General features: G+C 44.6%; 1 protein-coding gene across 1 annotated transcript in view; it reads right to left on the reverse strand.

Moving 5' to 3' along the window:
* The window catches only part of DRAM1 (DNA damage regulated autophagy modulator 1), a 38770-nt gene extending 20785 nt beyond the window's left edge, over window positions 1–17985 (reverse strand). Inside the window, exons 1-2 of the mRNA XM_037160401.2 lie at window positions 17459–17985; window positions 1315–1382 (exon numbers count right to left, since the gene is read on the reverse strand). Of these exons, the coding sequence (XP_037016296.1) occupies window positions 1315–1382; window positions 17459–17589 (199 nt within the window). The 5' untranslated portion in view covers window positions 17590–17985. The remainder of the gene's footprint in view (window positions 1–1314; window positions 1383–17458) is intronic.
* Window positions 17986–19095: the final 1110 nt, after the last annotated feature.

Consider the following 19095-nt stretch of genomic DNA (forward strand, 5'->3'; position numbering starts at 1 on the left):
GGACTTTAAAAAGCAGGCTAAAAACTAATCATATATCATAGATTTTTAAACAAAGATACGTCAGATTCTACCTTGCCTAGGAGCAAAAATCTATTTATCACTTGCTGGTAACGAAACAATCTGTCTTCTAAATCTGGATGCTGGACAAGGATAGTGTGAGAGGGCACTTGAACTGATGGACTATTTCTACTTCCCCTCGCTCACCCCACAACCTTGGGAGCAGAAGACCACAAATGGGGTCAAACTTTCTCTCTGCTAAGCAGGATGAAAAAATTCCAAAGGTGCCAAGTCACTAAGTAAAGCTTCCAGTACTTCTGTCCCTTCCCACCTATACCGATAGAGAGGGACAGAAGGGCTGGTTACATAACAGGCCCTTGGCAAACACTTAATTTTCTGTGGGGGTTCCTGAAAGGACAAAGAGAAAGAGCCCCCCTCTCACATCTGTAGATGTGTCCTGCCATCGGCATCTCAGGGGCACTTGAGGAACTGAAGAGAAACATCACACCTGAGTTGGGGACAAACTTCCCCACTTCCCCTCTCCCCTCTCTCTAACAGGTGAGACAACACCTTAGTCCATGGTTCGCAAGCTTTAGTGAGTATGCAAGTCCCCTAGATGGCTGGTTCATGGCGCATGCGCTTGGGCCACACTCCCAGAGGTTCTGATTGAGAAGATCTGTGGTGTGGCCCCGGAACCTGCATTTTCACCAGCACCCCGGTGATTTTCGTGGGCGTTGCCTTCAAAACACAGTCTGAGAAACATCAGCTTAGACATTGGCTAAGACATTAGCTTAGTCTTTGCGCCTTACACAAATATGTTGGATAAAACCCCCAATTTTTAAAATCAAATTACATTTAAAATCCACTTGATAATCTTGTGGTAAATTGCCAGGTGAATTGAAAAGTAGTGCTATGAGGGCATAAGTAACTTTAGATTTCAGTTTATATTAGTTTCTCAAAGTAGAGCAAAGCTGTGGTTGCATAAGCTGTACTTTTAAAAAATGATACACACCAAGGATGAATCTTGATGTAAACTATGGACTTTGGCTGATTCTGAGGAGTCGGTGCAGGCTCATCAACGAATGGACCACTCTGGTGGGGGATGCTGATAACAGAGGAGGCTGGGGGAGGGAACGGACTATACGGGCATCTTTACCTGTGAGTTCATTTTGCTGCGAGCCTAAAACTGTTCTAAAAAATGAAGTCTGTTAAAAAGATAATGATTAAAAAAATCATACATCCACGGTGAAAAACATATTTGCCTTCCTTTAAGATTGTATATTTTTCATTTATTTATAATAATTATCGTGTACTTACCAAGAAATGCAGAGAAGTTTATCATAAATCCAAAAATTCCACTCTCTGGAGGTGTTGTTCCTGTATCACTGAGAAAGAGAGTAAATACCCGAGTTATTAAAAAGGAATTCAGTTCTGACCTGTGAGCAGGCATGTCGTTGGCAGGTTTTATAATGTGTCTCTTCTGGGTGTTTAGTCACTTTGAATTCCAAAGATTTTGGCCTGATTTTGTTCTGAAATGTTTTCTTTTTGCCTCTGAAAAAATCTACGATTCTTTTTTTCTACCATTTTTTTAATTGTAAAAAGCTAGGAAATGCTTAAAGTGAATGGTGGTGGTGTTTCTGAAATGGTCAAGCTCAATAAACTTGACTGATTATGTGTCCACTCTTAGTGGAGAGCTGAGTGTGACTATTTTGGGGGAAATGGTCTAAAGTCACATTTGAAAAATCTATAATTGGAATATTAAATATCCATAAACACATTAAATTTTTTTAAATAATCTGATTTGTGCACAAGCTTACAGTGCTGAAAATGTAATCATGAAGAGCTGAACTATATTATTGATATGCATCAATACTTGGGAAGAATAGTGTGTTAAGTGTATACATTAATTGTGATAAATTATTTTAACAAAAAAAATCATTTCTATAGAACATTTTTCAGGTGCAGTCTACCAATTCAGTCATTAAATGAGCTGGAAAGTAGTGTTTGACAGGTTCTGTCTGCTATTGATCAATGCCAAGGTTTAAATTTTTACATTGCCAAGCTGCCCACATGAAGCAACAGTTGAAACTGATGACAAATGACCTCTCAATAGGAAACAACTCGTACCCATCTTGAGTGTTTCCATGTTTTAAAACAGCCCTGAAATATACATATTGAAAGACTGACCACCTTGAGAAGATGCACTTTGAAGTGTTGGAAGAATTCCACAAGAAGCCCGTGTGCCCAGAAAGCAGCAGCCTTTACAAACGCAGTGTTTGAAGAGTAGAGCGTGCACTGCAGGTGGTACTCTGGTGTCTCAGCCTTGCCCAAGTTCCAGTCTCACCAGGTCCCAGCCCCTCTGGAGTCCCAGCTCCATCACCTGCCCAACACCCCACAGGCACGCAGGGAGCCTGGGTGCTGCTGTTGCTGCTGTTGCTGCTGCAGTGGCTCTCCCTGGGCATCACCCCGGGTGAGGAGGAAGACCCAGCCTACTGGAACCGCCAGACAGCCTAGGCCCCGGACACCACCAAGAAGCTACAGCCCACCCAGATGGCTGCCAAGAACCTCATTATCTTCTTGGGGGATGGGAATGAGGTATCCATGACAGCAACTCAGATCATAAAAGGACAGATGAATGGCAAGCTGGGACCTGAGACCCACCCCCCATCCTTCCCCCAGGCCAACCACGGACCAATCCCCATACATGGCTCTGGCCAACACATACAATGTGGACAGACAAGTGCCAGACAGCACAGGCATGGTCACAGCCTTCCTGTGTGGGGTCAAGACCAGCTTACCAGACCATTGGTGTGAATGCAGCCACCTGATTTAACCAGGGCAACACAACACATGGCAATAGGTCACCTCTATGATGAACTGGTCCAAGAAGGCAGGGAAGTCAGTGGGCGTGGTGACCACCACGAGAGTGCAGCCTGCCTTCTCAGCGCACACACCTATGCACACACCGTGAACAGAAACTGGTGCTGATGCCGACATGCCCACCCCCACACTGAGGGAGGGCTGTCAGGACATCTCCAACACGCAGGTCAACATGATCCTGGGCAGAGGCCACAAGTACGTGCCTCCCAAGGGAACCCCAGACCCGGAGTGCCCTGGTGATGCCAGACGGAGTGGAGTCAGGAAGGGCAGGAAGAACCTGGTTCAGGAGCGGCAGGCCAAGCGCCAGGGTGCCTGGTATGTGGAACCGAACACTGCTCATTCAGGTGTCCTGGGACCCCTCTGTAACACATCTCATGGGCTTCTCTAACACAGAGGACATGAAGTATGAGAGTCACTGAGACCCTGAGCAGGACCCAACCCTGATGGAGATGACAGAGGTGGCCTTGTGCTTGCTGGGCAGGAATTCCCGAGGCTTCCACCCCTTCATGAGGGGGTTCTCACTGACTATGGCCATCCTGAGGATGGAGCTTACCTGACACTGACTGACAGTGCCAATTTCAGTGATGCCTTTGACAGGGATGGCCAGCCAGCTCACAAGTGAGAAGGGCACACCAACCCTGGTCACTGCTGACCACTCGCATCTTTACTTTTGGTGGCTACCCACTGCGGGGCAGCTCCATTTTCTGGCTGGCTGCAGAGGAGGCCTCAAATGGCAAGGCTTACACCTCCCTCCTTTAGGGCAATGGCCCGGATTTCTCACTCAGCAGGGGCTCCCAGTCCAATGTCAGCGACAGCCAAGGCAGCGACCCCAAGTACCAACAGCAGGTGGCTGGGCCCATCTTACAAAACCCATGGGGGCGAGGACCTGGCAGTGTTCGTGCTTGGCCTGCAGGTGCAACTGGTGCACCAGCTCTGCAGGAGCAGAACTTCGGGGCACACATCATGGCCTTCTCCACCTGCCTGGAGCCCCTACACTGCATACACCCTGACAGCCCCAACCAGCTGTGCCCCGGGCTGCTTATGCTGCTGCTGCTGGGGACCTCACGCCCTGACCACCCCACCCTCCACTCCTGGGTCCCCCACTGCATTGCTGAATCACTCTCCAACCCAGGGTTAAACCTCCCCCGGACCTTAAGCCTCAAACCCAGAATCCACCTCAGGCCCCTACATCTTGACCTTTGCTTGCTGGCATAAATGAGCCTCAGCTGGCACAGTGCTGTCCCCACCTTTCCCTGCGGTGGCCAGACCATGGGGTACCTTGGAGTCTGAAGCTGCTCTGGACTCCCTGCCCCCAACCTTAGCTACCCAACATTAGGCACTTGGCACCTTGGGGCCCCTCAGGGTGGATGGTTTCCTGTCACCCTGCAACCAACCCTGTGGGCACCTTGCTGGCCCAGGGGGCTGCTGGGGTCAGATATCCCTGCACTCTGCCTGGGCCTGGTACTATTACAGAGGAAAAGATGGAGACACAGAAAGGAGAGAGACCTGTCTCAAGTCACTTGGCTACTAACGTGGTCACTCCCAATGCCCATCCAGGCTGGGAAAGCCAAGGAGCTCCATGAATTTCTGGGTGCAGGGCAGACAGCCCTGGAGTAGCCCTTGCTCCCACCCCAAGGCCATGTGGGTGCTGGCCTTGGACTTGGGAACAGATTCCCTGCCCTCCCCCAGATATCTATTCTGGGAGGGACACAGGAATAATTAAATAAACTGCTACACAATGTAAAACATATATATTAATATATACATATATGTAAATATATATATTTAAAGAGTACAAAAGTTTAATATTCCCCCTTACAACAAATACGTCTATTCTCAATTATTTTAGTCTGAAGTGTTCAGAATTTAACATTACCATTTTTCCTACAAAACAGCCATTTTCTCACTAAAGAAATGTTGAGGTGGAGAAGGCTGTAGAGGAAGACGGCCTTCTGAGCACACAACAGGACACCTAGTGGGCGAGAGGAGGGGGCTGGAACCGGAAATGGGAAGAAGGTAGTGACAGCTCAGTATCCTTGGACAGAACTTTTGCTAGAAAAATTCATTCTCTCAGGGAAATCAAGCCTTCTATTCTTGACCTCAGGGTATAAAAAAGCAGCTACCAGGTGAGCCATGCATAAGGACAGGTCTAGAATAATCTGCCATGTGCCAGAAAAAAACTGTTTGCCTGTCTGTGGAGAAAGGGAAAAACAGAAGGGTAGGGAGGATATGGAGGGGGATGGGTAGTTGGGGGACAAGGGTGTTCTACCAGGAGATGAGAGACCAGACTCAGGGACTATCTGTCCAAACACAGCAAACCCAGATGTATGTCAAGGGTTCAGAGGTGCAATCTACATGACATCAAACAGGCAATCTGAAAGCTCAGAATTTCAGAATGGTGTTTCATTCTTTTTTATCTGTACCTTTAAAATCATACAGGCAGAATCAGCCCTGGCTGGTGTGGCTCAGTGGATTGGGCGCCAGCCCATGAACCCAAAGGTCCACCAGTTTGAGTCCCAGTTAGGGCACATGTCTGGGTTGTAGGCCAGGTCTCTGACTGGGGGCGAGAGGCAACATCTCTCATGCATTGATGTCTCTCTCCCTCTCTCTTTCCCTTCCTCTCTAAAAATAAATACATAGATCATTTAAAAATAAATAAAAGCAAACTATATAGGCAGAATCAAAAGTGCTTTGCAAACAGTCATTCCACATGTATTTTTTGAATGAATGACTATCAGAACTTGCAAAAAAGTGACCTAATAGATACATACCACTTACTGAACATTCACTATGTACAGGCACCATTAGATGCTCACGGTACATCATCTCATGTCATCCTCACAATCTTGAGGTGGGTCCTACATCAACCTCATTTTACTACGGAGAAAATTGGCTATTAGTGAACTTACATACCTTGTTCAAGGTCACAGAGCTATTGCATAGCAAAGTCTATATTCCAATCTGGATGTCTGACTCCGAGACTTTCCTGCCTTCACTGCGCTCTACAGCAAGGAGGAAGAAGGCAACTAGAAGAACCCTGGTGGTAGAGTGAAGAACAAACACTGATATGCTAGTAAATGCTTAACAACCTGCTCTAGAGGAAGCCTGACTTGGGGCACATTTCCATGGTATAAATACTCCCAACACTTCAAAATCCAAGCGACCAAAATGTAGGTCACTGAACGTGGAGTTGGGAAGCAACGCACACAGTTGGCTCCAAGCAGCACTCACCAGCTGGCTCCTGGGAAAGAACCGTGATGATGGGGAGAAGGGATCATCACGCTTTTGCTGTGTACTAGGAAGGTGTCAAGCAGGCAAGGCCTCAAAGCTCCCCAAATGCCATCATTGAATTATAAACATCTTTAACAGATATTCAGTGTCATAGTAAATCTGATCTTCTTTTAGAATCCTGAGTTCACAACACTTCCCTCAACGCATGTGGACCAACCAGACTACTTTCCTATACTGGGCACTGCAACATAGTCCGTGCTGACACCAAAAAGTTGGGGGACATGTTAAGGCATTCATGATGGGATGTGTGATTCAATGCAACCATCTTTTTAAGTTTTCTATCTGACCCTGGCCAGTGTGCCTTAGCAGATTGAGCACCAGCCTGCAAACCAAAAGGTCGCAGTTCAATTCCCCACCAGGGCACACGCCTGGGTTGTGGGCCAGGTCATGCAAAAGGCAATCAATTTCCCTCACATATCAATGCTTCTCTCCCTCTCTTTTTCCTTCCCTTCCCCTCTCTAAAAATATAAATAAATAAACAAATAAAGTCTTTATCAAATAAATAAATATTTATCTGACCCCACATATAACTATAAAATGTATCCATTCATCAGCGAAATATTTATGGGACACCTACTATGTGTTAGACACACTCTGAGACATAAATTACTCATGCTGTCATGTAGGAATTGTCAGCTCGTGATTTATTTCTGTTAAAGTGACAAAATGGTAACTCCTAACAACACCCAGTGAAATTTTGCTCAAGGATATTTCAAGAAACCTTGCCAAGCGGCAAATAAAAAGGCACTAATATGTTACATCATAACTAAACACTGCGCCGCATCTTCTGCCTGATGTTGGAATCCAGGTAAGCCTAACAGCAAGGAGGCACCAAGGGACACTGTGGGCACCACTCTCTGTTTTATTGTCTCTTAAGCTCAAACTAAATGATCTCACTGTGAAATGGGACAACCGTAATAACATAATCAATAAAATATATTTCAAAAATTATCTCATTGTGCAAAAAGGAGGTCCTGGTTTTGGTTGGCATAGCTGCACTTCGGTATCTGAGTCAAGAAAGTGGAGAACGAGAGGCAAAGTCAGTGCCCTTCCAACCGAGCAGAAGTAGTCTCTTACCCCACCCAACTCCCACCACCAATTCTGTACCACGTGGCTTAGGCAATATGGTTCCAGTCCTGTCTCAGTCCCATCTACCTCCTCACTTACCACCTTGCAAATGAGGCACTTCTGAAAATTGCAACAGGGATAGGAACTAACAAGTTCATTTGCATGTGGCTCAGAAGCTGTTGAGGCGGCCGTGTGTACACAGTAGTTTCTGGGGTAGGTTGTGCCTAGGAAATCAGTTTCCTTCTCTATTGCCTTTATTTACATTTCTACAAGTTCATCATGAAAAATTCCAAGTTATTTGTCTAACATCCTTCTCCAAACTTCTTTTTTTATCTTAAGCCAGTGCCCTTGATGCTCAAAAGAATGAAAATAATACAAAGACATGTATGACAATATAAGCTTGGTCAAATCTGTTCTTTAAATCTTTGGACATATGTCATTCCATTACTCCAAAGCCTGGAATCATGGTTTATTAGGTGGGACTGAAATGACAAGATGCAAAATTATCTGCATGCCCAGACTGAGGCCCTTTGGTTGCCCTAAAACCCTAGGCCCACTGCTTGGAAGATTAATCAAGACTTAGAACCTAGATAAACACTTAATACACCACTAGTAAAAGAAGACCATTCCTTCCTCTATTTTCATATTTAAACACATTATTTAAAAGGAGTAAGCACAATACTAAGAAGTTATTACATTTTATTAGATATTTCTAATTATTAGGGTTAACTTTTTAGCAGTTTCACCTGGTGACAATTATTCTAGACTGAAGGGCACTGTAAAACTACAGCAACTATTTTTAAATGTAAAAAGAATTTCCTACTCATGCATGCAAAGAACTTGCTCTTTCCACACACTGCCTGCACGCAATTTTCCCTCTGTCAATCTGAGGTTCCTCTGGGTTCATGCAGCAGTTTTTAAGAATTGTTAAGCACTACCTAAGGGTGGGCAACTGTGCCAGTTAATGGGGCTACCAAGATAAAAAGATAATTTGCTGTCTTCAAGAAGCTTAATATTTAACAAAAATTCAAGGACTCATTGACCCAACACATAGATACTGATTGCTTTCTATGTAACAGGCAACTGAGTAGGCATGAAGAATGTAGCTGTAAATGAAACAGAGAAAGCCACTCTTTCCTGGAACTTATAGCCTTGGCTGAGTAGCTCAGTTGGTTAGAGCATCGTCCTGATACACCAAGGTTTCAGGTTCCATCCCTGGTCAGGGCGCATACATGAAACGACCAATGAATATATAAATAAGTGAAACAAGGAATCAATGTCTATGTCTCCATCTCTGTCTCTCTCAAATCAATCAATAAAAATACATTTAAAAAAAGAAGATAGAGGGCGATAGGTGAGCCACCTACTTGAAACCGGGTATTCCGGGAAGACACTTGACTGAAATAGGATATTTGGGCCAGGAAAATTACAAGCAGAGAGAACAGCAAAGTCAGAGACCTTCAGGTGGCAATATGTTAGAGGAACTGCAAGGAACTGGGTGTGGCTAGATGGGAGTGAGCAATGATGTGTGTGCGTGTGTGTGTGTGCAAATAGGGGTCACAGACAGCCCTGGGGGTCATGGCTGTGCTGAGGACTCTGAATGTTACTCTAAGCATCATGAGCAGCTGGTGAGGGCTGAGAGCAGGGAAGTGACATGAAGTTGATGTTTTTAAAGGATATTATAAAAAGATTATAGAGGTGCAAGTGTAGACCAGGGAGACCATTAGGGAGCCCCATCGTATTACCTGACCCAGCAGGGGATGGGATAACTTGAATGAATGATAAACAACAGGCAAGTTTGAGGCCACCTTTTATTTTACTTTTTTGCCTCTAACCAGCCCTCACAAACTGTTTATCACATCTCTACATTACACACAAAACCCAGCACAGTGCCTTGTGTAGACGGCGATGGTGCATAAATATGCTTCGATTAGACTTGAGTAAGAACTGATCAAGAGATGACGATGGCTGGGACCAGAATGATAATAAAGACAGAGGTGATTAGAAGTGAAATTCGAGGTTTTTGAGGGAAGTCTCTAGACACCATCCTGCTTGGACTACACCTGCTAGTATTACAAAAGAAAAACAACATTTCCTCAGTGCTTACACTCAGCCCAGCACATCTCTCTTGGCCTTCACAACACTACTTTTTTTTTTTAAGTACTCATTATCACCATCTTGAAGATCAGGAAACTGCGTCCTTAGAAAAGTCACTTGCTCAAGGTCACATACGTAGTTAATGGGGAAGCCAGGCCATGCATCTAGAGCTGTCTAACGCCAATGGACATGACTTAGGAATGCTTCTCCGCTGTGCTCTACTGCATTTCTTTCTATGATCACCTATTTCTATATGAGCATACAGTATTTACAACCAAGTTGGCATCAGCCATTTCTTCTGCAGCCATTACTAAGTTGTCCTTGACATGCAATAACTCCACAATGCACCAAATGCATTGTGATTATTGTCAGGCAAAGAGGACTAGTAAGTGGAACATTGTTCTTTTAAGTTGAATTTAAGCCCTTACATTTAAAAGCCATCAGCTCTGCAACAGTGAAGACTTTTGAGCAATACTCTGTCTTTTTTAAAAGTAGGAGTAATGGAAGAAAAACATTCACAGTTTTATTTAATTTAGTGGGGAGGATTTTAATGTAATGAAGTAATCGTGGAAAATTAAATCAAACAGAGAAATTATATATTTACCGTTGACTCAGGAGTCAAACACTGCATACACTGCATCCATTACCTCAGTTAATTTTCAAGATGTAAAAGCTTGGGATCTGCAATTTTGCCATTCTGCTTTTCTTATAATTAAATAAATTGGGTCATGTTTTCTCGAAGAAAACATTAAACTATAAATTATCATTTAAAAGAATGATACTTTTAAGAATTTAAATAAAAAATGATATGTATCATTTAATCTTAGCTAAAAGTTTCAAATGGCATGCCTGCCTTTTCATCCTTATGACATTGTGGCTTAGAAACCACTTTCTAAGTAATAACCACTGCACCGAAATGTCATTAACACTGTGTAAGAATACGTGACTCTACGCACACTGACCTCCTTCTCCAATTATTTATTATCCCGAACCCCACTGTTATGGTGGAACAGAAAAACAGATGCCACCATTGCCTGAAATTCAAGGTAGTTAGTAATCAAAAAAGTTGATTTGAGCAGGAAGTCATTAGAGATTGGATGGATACATACACACCACAAACTTAGAAAAATACAGTCACTTGCCTACCTGCTGATGTTAGGCCAACATGAGTGCGAATCCACTGTCTGTCTTTTCACTATATAATAAACCACACCTCCTCTGAATCACCTCATTTCCAGGTTTGGTTTCTTTGGAGAAAAACCTTAGACATTTCTGAAGCAATCTAAGTGCAGAATCTTTATAGTTTCTTTTTTTTTTAACAGTTTTTATAAACCTTTACATTTGTCATAAACACTACTAAACAGACTGCAATTTTTGACTCGTCTCTTTTGAATCTGTCCAAAACATTCAACCAATTTTTCTTAAAAACTATAATTCTCTTTTTTTAATTTCACAGTTTATGTATATTGAGTTAAAGGATGTCATTACGATAAAAAAAATAAAGTGGCATAAACACTTCTGGGAACAATCACAGATGGCACTGGTAAGTGTACAAAGAAACTGGTGAATGAAGCAAGCAAGCAAGCAGCTCAGAGTGGCCGCTGCTGGGGAAGGTTTTCAGGGTCCACAGGCCTTAGTGTACCTTTCAGAGAATGAGGTTGTCAGTTAAACCAGCAAATTCATTAAGTGGAGGTTGATTAGGAAAGCTGTTATATGCAGAGATAAACCAATCACTTAAAATTAGCCCTCAACTAAATGCCCTTTCCTACTTAAAACCAGCATCTATCCAGACCAGTGTGGACTCGCCCCTTGATAATACTAGCAGAATTGCTTGCAGAGAATTTATGATGTCCTTGGGCGCTGGTGTTAATGAGTTCTAAGTGGGTTCACGTGTTAATTCATGGAGGAGATGCCATTAACCCACTTGTCCAAAGTCCCACAGCTGGGGTATATGGTAGACTTTTGTTCTAAACAAAGTTGTATGCTCTAAAGTTGTTCCTTTATCCAACACACCATATTCCCTATCACTATGATTACCAAAAGTTGTAAATATTGAACATAGTGAATACTTACTAGGTGACCCAGTGTTCTGCCACCAGTCATTAGGGAGGGCTTACGGTCATGAGGAGAAACAAAGGGAGTGACCAAAGGCCACACTCAATCCAGCAAAGAGCACTTGCACAAAAAGCGGGACTAGGCTACTAAAAAGTAACTAGGAGGTAGAATTGGCAAAACTTTAAAAGTAAAGGGACTCGGGCCCTGGCCAGGTAGCTCAGTTGGTTAGACTGCCATCCTGATAGGCCAAGAGTGCAGGTTCTATCCCTAGTCAGGGCACATACCAGAATCAACCAATGAGTCCTGGGTAAGGTGGTTCAGTGGATTGAGCACAGTCCTGCGAACTGAAAAGATGCAGGTTTGATTCCCAGTCAGGGCACATGCCTAGGTTGTGGGCCAGGTCCCCAGCTGGGGGTGTGCAAGAGGCAACTGATTGATGTACCTCTTGTACTTCAATGTTTCTCTCTTTTTCTCCCTCCCTTCCCCTCTCTATAAAAAAACAAATAAAATCTTTTAAAAAATTAAGAACTGACCAATGAAAGCATAAATAAGTAGAACAAAATTGATGTTTCTTTTCTCTCCCTTCCCCTAAAAATTAATTAATTAATTAATTAATTAATTAAAAAATGTAAAGGGACTCAGAATATTCTGGAAGCATGAGACAGAGCCAAAGTAGAAGATATAAATGAGAGTGGCTTTCAATCTGGGAGGAGTTGATTGATAATAGTCAAATTGATTACAAAGTGAAGTTGCCAGTCTTGTAAAATATGGAGAATTTCAGAAGTCAATAGAAATGGTGCTGGAATCACAACCAAAGTTAATCAACAGTTAATGCTGGCAGAATCAGTTAACAGTTGAAGAAACCGAGAAGATTAATAAACTAGGCATAAATAAAACATGCCCATATGTTGTATAATAAAACAGGCCCATGTGTTGTAAATTATCTTAGTCAGCATTTAGTCAATATTTACTAAGTACCTCCTACGTGCCTGGTACTGTCATAAATGCTAGGGAAGCAGCAGTGAACAGACCCTAAACCTCTACCCTCATGGAACTTTTGTGTGCGAGACAGACAATAAACAAGATAAAAAATCTTTACCCATAGATTAAGAATGAATATTGAAAAAACTAAAGTCAAAACATCCCTGCAAAAACGGCAGAATTCATTTCCACTTCAGAAGACAAGTGATGAAATCATGGACTTTGCATCTTGCAATCATAAAGCAGTATTGTAAAATTATGTAGTCCTTCCTCAAAAAGTGAGCACCTGAATCATGGTTTTTGTTCATTTTAAGAATTTTGGCTATTTATTTTGTTTTGTTCATTATAAGAAGTGTTCATTGTAATGAATTTTGTACAAGAATTAGTACATTGTGATTGTAACTTAAATCTTTTTTATCACCATTTATACCTCCTATACCCTCTTCCACCTTCCCCCTGCTCCCTACAATCACCACATGTGATTGTTAACCAAATAAGACTCAACTCCTTTACTTTGTTTACTATGTTATATTATCCCCCCTGTTAAGTGGCTTAACTCTAGGTGACCCCGTTTTTAGCCACCAATCACCAAGCAGGGTGTGTGCTCATGAAGGGGAACAATGGGAGTGACCAAAGACCACAAACTATCCAGCAAACAGCATTCAACAAAAAGTGAGACTAGGCTAATAAAGGAAGTAACCAGAATGCAGAATTGGCAAAATTTTAAAGGGCCACCGAATATTCTGGAACTATGAGACACAAACCAAAGAAAATGTAAAAGAGAGTAGCTTATCAGCTAAGAAGATTTGATAAATAACTAGTAATCCAAGATAGCCTGAAGGATTTTGTCCCAGAGGGAATACAAAAACTATAACAAATTAACCAGGGCGGGACTCAAGAATGTAGGTGTAGCCTTGTAAAAATCTAAACTAATACTTTCTGATTGGCTTTTGATTGTCCTTGGTTTTGACATCCTTGCATTAATAGCCTCACATACAGAAATACTGCACTGTGTAAATATTCCAACTTGTTAAATTTAGTAGCTAATTGTTTGATGTCTTCTTTGGATAGAGCATATTTATCTAGTTAGTCCTCTATTCATGGATATCTGTAGGGTCCCCAACCTTTTGCTGTTATTAGCAATGCTGCCCTGACTGGTGTGGCTGGGTGGGTTGGGCATCGTCCCACACACCTAAAGGTCAGTTTGATTCCTGGTCAGGGCACATGCCTGAGTTGTGGGCCAGGTCCCCAGTTGGGAGCGTGCAAGAGGCAACCAATCAATATTTCTCTCACACATCTATGTTTCTCTCTCTCTCTTTCTCCCTCCCTCCTCCTCTCTAAATAAAATAAATCAAACAAATAAATAAAATACCTGATAAAGGTACTTAGTTTGAACGTCATACTGGGTAGTGGTCCTCCCTCGGTTCTGGCTCTTAATTAAAACACACCATTTGTTGTTGTTGTTTGTTTGTTTGTTTTGAAAAGAAAAAAAGCTTTTATTGTGAAGTCTACTGACCAGGAGACAAGAGGCAGGCCTCAAATCTGTCTCCCTGATCTAGGGACTGGCGAGATTCAAGGGGTTTCAGCACCAGATGCTCCTGGACAGCAGACCTTCCTTTCTGAAAGGGTTCGGGAACAACGCCATCATGGAAAAGGAGGTTCATCTTAAAGACAGATGGTCCGTGACTTACGATGGTTCTGCTTTTGATTATTTTACTTTTCAATGTTGTAAAAGCCGTACGCCCCAACTCCCAGTCAGACACTCCATCCATCACCAGGGTAAACAAACCACACTCTGCAGTGTACCATGTGGCCATTGTTGTAGTTCAATGTTTCGAACATTCTTCAGGCCCAGTGTGCTGTCAGCTGCATTAGTGGTTTATGGTGAGGACCCAAACAACCATTCTGTTTTTCACTCTCAGTATAGTATTCAAGAAACTACATGAAATATTCAACACTGTCATACAAATAGGCTCTTAAAATATGACTCTGCCCACCTATAGGCTAATGTATATGTTCTCAGCATGTTTAAGGTAGGCTGGGTTAAGTTATCATGTTCTGTGGGCTAGGTGTACTAAAGGCATTTTCAACTTAAGATATTCTGGGCAAAAAAAAAGGAGCTCTATAGAAAGTAACCTCACAGGGTGTTCTGACCATAAATTCCTAAACAGGCAGCTCCCGGAGAGTCCTCACGCCCCAAAGACACAAGCACAGACCTTCTTTAGTGAAAGGTTTTAAACCAGCCCTGCCCATTGTTCTTGTGCATCAGGGTTAACACACCTTTGAAACACCAGCAATAATCCTGTTTGAAAGGGGGTATCTATCCTCAAGAGAGTACATCATCTTGTTAACTGTCCTGTAATCCAATCCCCAAGTTGCTTCCTCCCACCTTCATGTAACCTTCCTTATGTTCTCTCCTTAAGTTTAAATGTGTAAAAGAAACTGAAAAACAGCCCTGACTGATGTACAGTGGCTTGAGCGCTGGCCAAACATATACACCAAAGGGTTGGTGTAACCAAAGGGTCGCTGGTTCAATTTCCAGTCAGGGCACATGCCTGGGTTGCAGGCCAGGTCCCCAGTAGGGGGAACACAAGAGGCAACCACACATTGATGTCTTTGATGTTTTTCCTCTTCTCTTTCTCCCTCCCTTCTCCTCTGTCTAAAAAATAAATATTTTTTTTAAAAAGAAACTGCAAAACAGTTATTTTCAGGGGCAGTGAGATCTTATTCCCAACACATGTTGTCAGCTTGCCTCAAATAAACTCGTATAAAAAGTCTCTACAACATAAGAAAAACAGCAATAAAATTTTTTTTTAAAAGTCTCTATAGGCTTGAACATCTGTTACATTGATCTTTTTTGACTTAAGCTGGGTTTATCAGGATATAACCGCAAAGTCAAGGAGCATCTGTACGTTCCAATCACTAATCAAGTCTTCCCTAAAGTGATCTGCCCTGCCCTAAGGGGAAGAATAACAATACCCACAGTGAGTGCCAAAGAAATATCAATTCATCAAATATGGAGAGCCTTCATGAATCTTACACTCCAGGGGGAAGACAGGTAGTCGACATAATAAGTAAATCACATACATGGTTAGAGGTGGCAGGTGCTGAGGTGAATACTGAGACTGGATATGGGCAGGCCTGACACATTTAAGACGCAGGAAGGAAGCCGGTGTGTTCAGAGGAAGTGGAAGGAGGGGGTTAAGGAGGAGTAGGAGGTACTGACAGCAGAGATGAGTTCTAGAAGATAAAGCTGAACATTTCTGGGCAAAATTGCTAAATCTGGCACTACCATCAGGTCTGGCGCTACATCTTGCCCTCAAAGACTCGGTTTTCTAGGAAGGGCTGAGGCAATCCAGTGCTTTAGACGCTCTTGTGGGCAGAGAGTTGACAATTTAAAAGCCTCAGGCGCAGGCAGTAAGCAGGCAAGCCATCCACAAGTTTGTTGTTTGTTTGTAGGCTGATAACTCCTAGCAACAAGGGAACAATCTCATGCCTTTTTATCCTCTAATTCTGCTTTTCCTTAAGGTTTTCTCTCCTAGATAAATTTAAATCCTCTTCCTTGGCCTGTCTGTGATTTGATTATCTCACAAGTGGTTTGCCTTGTCAGCTCATTTCCCTATTTCTGAATATCTTCCATTTCAAGTTCACGTGGTGGTGATATTAATCACAACTATGTCAGTCACCTGTATAAAGACTCAAATCCTGCCCCTGACCACCTAGCCAATGTGTATCTACTGTTATCTGTCCCTTCAGATCCGGGACAAAAACTGGTACTTTTTCTCAATAAAAAGCACGGCGCAGGGAGGGGGGCATTTGAGATCTTGCTCCCTGGCATATGTCATCAGTTTGGCTCAAATAAATTCCTATAAAATTTAAAAAAAAAACATTGTGGGAAGAGAAGCTTTTTACACAAGTCTAAGAGGACCTATCCTGCTTTGGAATCAAGAGGAGTGAGATAATGGCACTTAGGACTGAGATGAGCCACAAGACACCAAGCCCAGGTTTCTGCAGGGGCACAAGCCCGGATGGGAATGTTTGCCTGATGCATGGAACACCTCCTTCTGCACGGGAGAAATCAGGACTGCAGAGGTGCCCTGTCTCCATAATGATCTCTTCCTCACATCTATATACTCTAGCCTCCTCTTGCTTCACCTTCATTTCCCCTTCCTCACCCACAAAGAAAAATAAATTATACACTACTGGGCATAAAGCTGAAGGGCTGTAGGAGAGGGAGACCCTACAGTCTGTATCACCTCCATAAACTTCAGGGGTCACCAACTTTATTGTCCCCTCACCAGCCAACACAGATCTATAGTCATACCACCTGGATAAAGATGAATCATTCTAAAGGCACAGACTTGGGAGCCACACAGAGAGGATCAGGGCATGTGTCGGGCAATGATGAAGTAACCCTAAAGGTGGAGGCCCAAACTCATGGAAATTAAACGGCATAGACAATGTGACAGATGTCACAGGTTGTGGACAAAATGAGGGGTCTCACACTGGGGGCACCGAACCCAGAGGAGTCTTGGGCAGCTCCATCCAGGAGAGCTTAAGCCCGACTCCCAAAGACCTGGAGTGTTGCTTTTGGCAGGGGACGAATCTGGGTGTGAATTCTGCTAGTTGTGACATCAGTGTCACACTGATGGTATTTCAACATCTGCTTAAACTTAGTTTCCTTTCATGAAAAATGAGCCAAACACACACTTCATGAGGATGCTGGGAAGCAGAAGTGAAATATATGAGCCGTTTTAGTGCACACCTAGATCTCCAGCTTGGCACTCTCAATAAATAGCATCCATCATCGCCAAGGATTCCAGAGATTCTGAGCCCTACCATCTGAAAGTTCTGTGTGGTTCTGTCTATCCCAAACCCCGTCTGATGGGTCAGGGTGAAGTCAGGACTGCTCAGCTCCGCAGCTGACCCTATACAGGGGTCAGGATGCAGCCTTTCTTTTCCTCACAGTTAGACCTCAGCCTTTCTGCAAGATGCCCAAGCTGGGTCTGGTTCCCGGCCCTCTGCATCAGCAATGCTCCCTGTGGTGTCTCTGCCCAGTCCCGGCCCCTCCATCCATTCTGTCCCTCACCTGATGTAGGGGAGGAAGGGGTTGACGTGCCCGGAGAGCACAGCGACCACGTAGGAGATGATGAAGGCGGCGGAGGACCAGGTCACCAGGAGGAAGGGGACGAAGGCCATTCCCCTCAAGAAGCACAGCATCTCGACGCTAGGAGTGCGCTGCGCTCAGCTGGGGGCCAGGCGTCGCGCGGCTCGGAGGAGCGGGGGGCCGCCACGTGCCAGCCCGGCAGGCGGCGACCAGGGCCGGACAGCCGCTGCCTTCGGACGGGCTGGACGGGCGGCTCCGCGAAGGCGGAGGCAGGCCCGGCCCGGAGGGAGAGGAAGACCGCCCGGAGGGAGAGGAAGACCGGAGGAGGCGGCGGACGGCTCAGCAGCGGCCGGGGTGGGTGGGGCGCGAGTGGTCCGGGCTTGTTGCGAAACGCGTGAAGTCACAAAGTGGCGGCCCCGCGGACTGGGAGGCCGGCGGCGACCTCCCTGCGGACTCCACGCTGGGGACGCAGCTCCTTTCGCTTTTGGTTAGGGCTCGGCCGGGGGTCGGCGCAGCGGGCTGCGTGGGAGTGTCCGCCTCTGCCCCCGCGGTTGCTCAACTCCCGAGAAACTGATCTCCTCCCCGCCCCTCCTTCCCTCGGGGTTTCCGGGGTAGAAGCCTCGAACACCCCGGGCTTCCCCTCCTGGGTCCCGCCGCCCGCTTGCCGCCGGGGAGAGGGTGGGCAGCGCGCGGGGACCTTCCCCCATCCCGCGGCGCTGCTTCCTCCGCTGCTGGGTGCGGGCTAAGGGTCCGTGACGACTTCGCCGGGACGCGCGGCTGGGAGGTGACCCCCACCTGGACGGTATCCACCTGAAAACCCAGAGTGTGTAGCACAGGTAGGGTCGGGGTGGGGCTGAACTCCGGTCGGTCCGTACTGCCTTTGTGCCGCCCACGGTTCTGCCTTCCACCAGGGCGGACTGGGAGTAATCGTTTCCTAAAAATTAGAATGTCCTTTCCCTCTCTCCAGGCACTTGATCAGGGTGAGCCCCGACTTGGAGCCAAGACCGAAGTAAGATGAGAAATGGTGGCAAACATTTCAAACCCTGCAAGATGGACTTGTGTCCTGGAGGCACTTACAAACGTGGTGATTTTAAGATATAGCTTAGGGAGGCTAAGCCCAAGTTCTGTTTGATGGAGGTCACTGGGTCAATGATGACCAAACATGGGTTCATGTTAGCTGCATAAACATTTTGGGGTGTCACACCCTAAAGAATTAAATAGTTCTTTGGGGTTTAGAGAACAGGTGTCCAAAATAAAATAAAATAAAATAGTATGGAGTATTGAACAGATTTAAGACAATAAAATAATAAAATAGGGATATGGACAGAGCTGAGAGGCAGGGGCCAATACCCAGATGAAGAACCAGAGAAGGTTTCCTGACAGATATTAGAGGTTTCTAAAGTAAATGATTGTTCTCCACACAAAAAAAGGTGGTACTAGTATTCCAGGCCAAGGAAACAGGAGAAAATGCTTAGACTAAGAAATTGCTCGTTGTTCCCCAGACTGATGTGGCTCAGTGGGTTGGGCATCCTCTGGCAAACCTAAAAGTTACCAGTTCAATTCCTGGTCAGGGCAGATGCCTGGGTTGTGGGGCCAGGTCCCCTGTTGAGGGCATGTGA

Source organism: Artibeus jamaicensis, unplaced genomic scaffold, assembly GCF_021234435.1.
Source record: "Artibeus jamaicensis isolate MK-2021 breed Jamaican fruit bat unplaced genomic scaffold, CSHL_Jam_final contig_233, whole genome shotgun sequence".
NCBI lineage: Eukaryota > Metazoa > Chordata > Mammalia > Chiroptera > Phyllostomidae > Artibeus > Artibeus jamaicensis.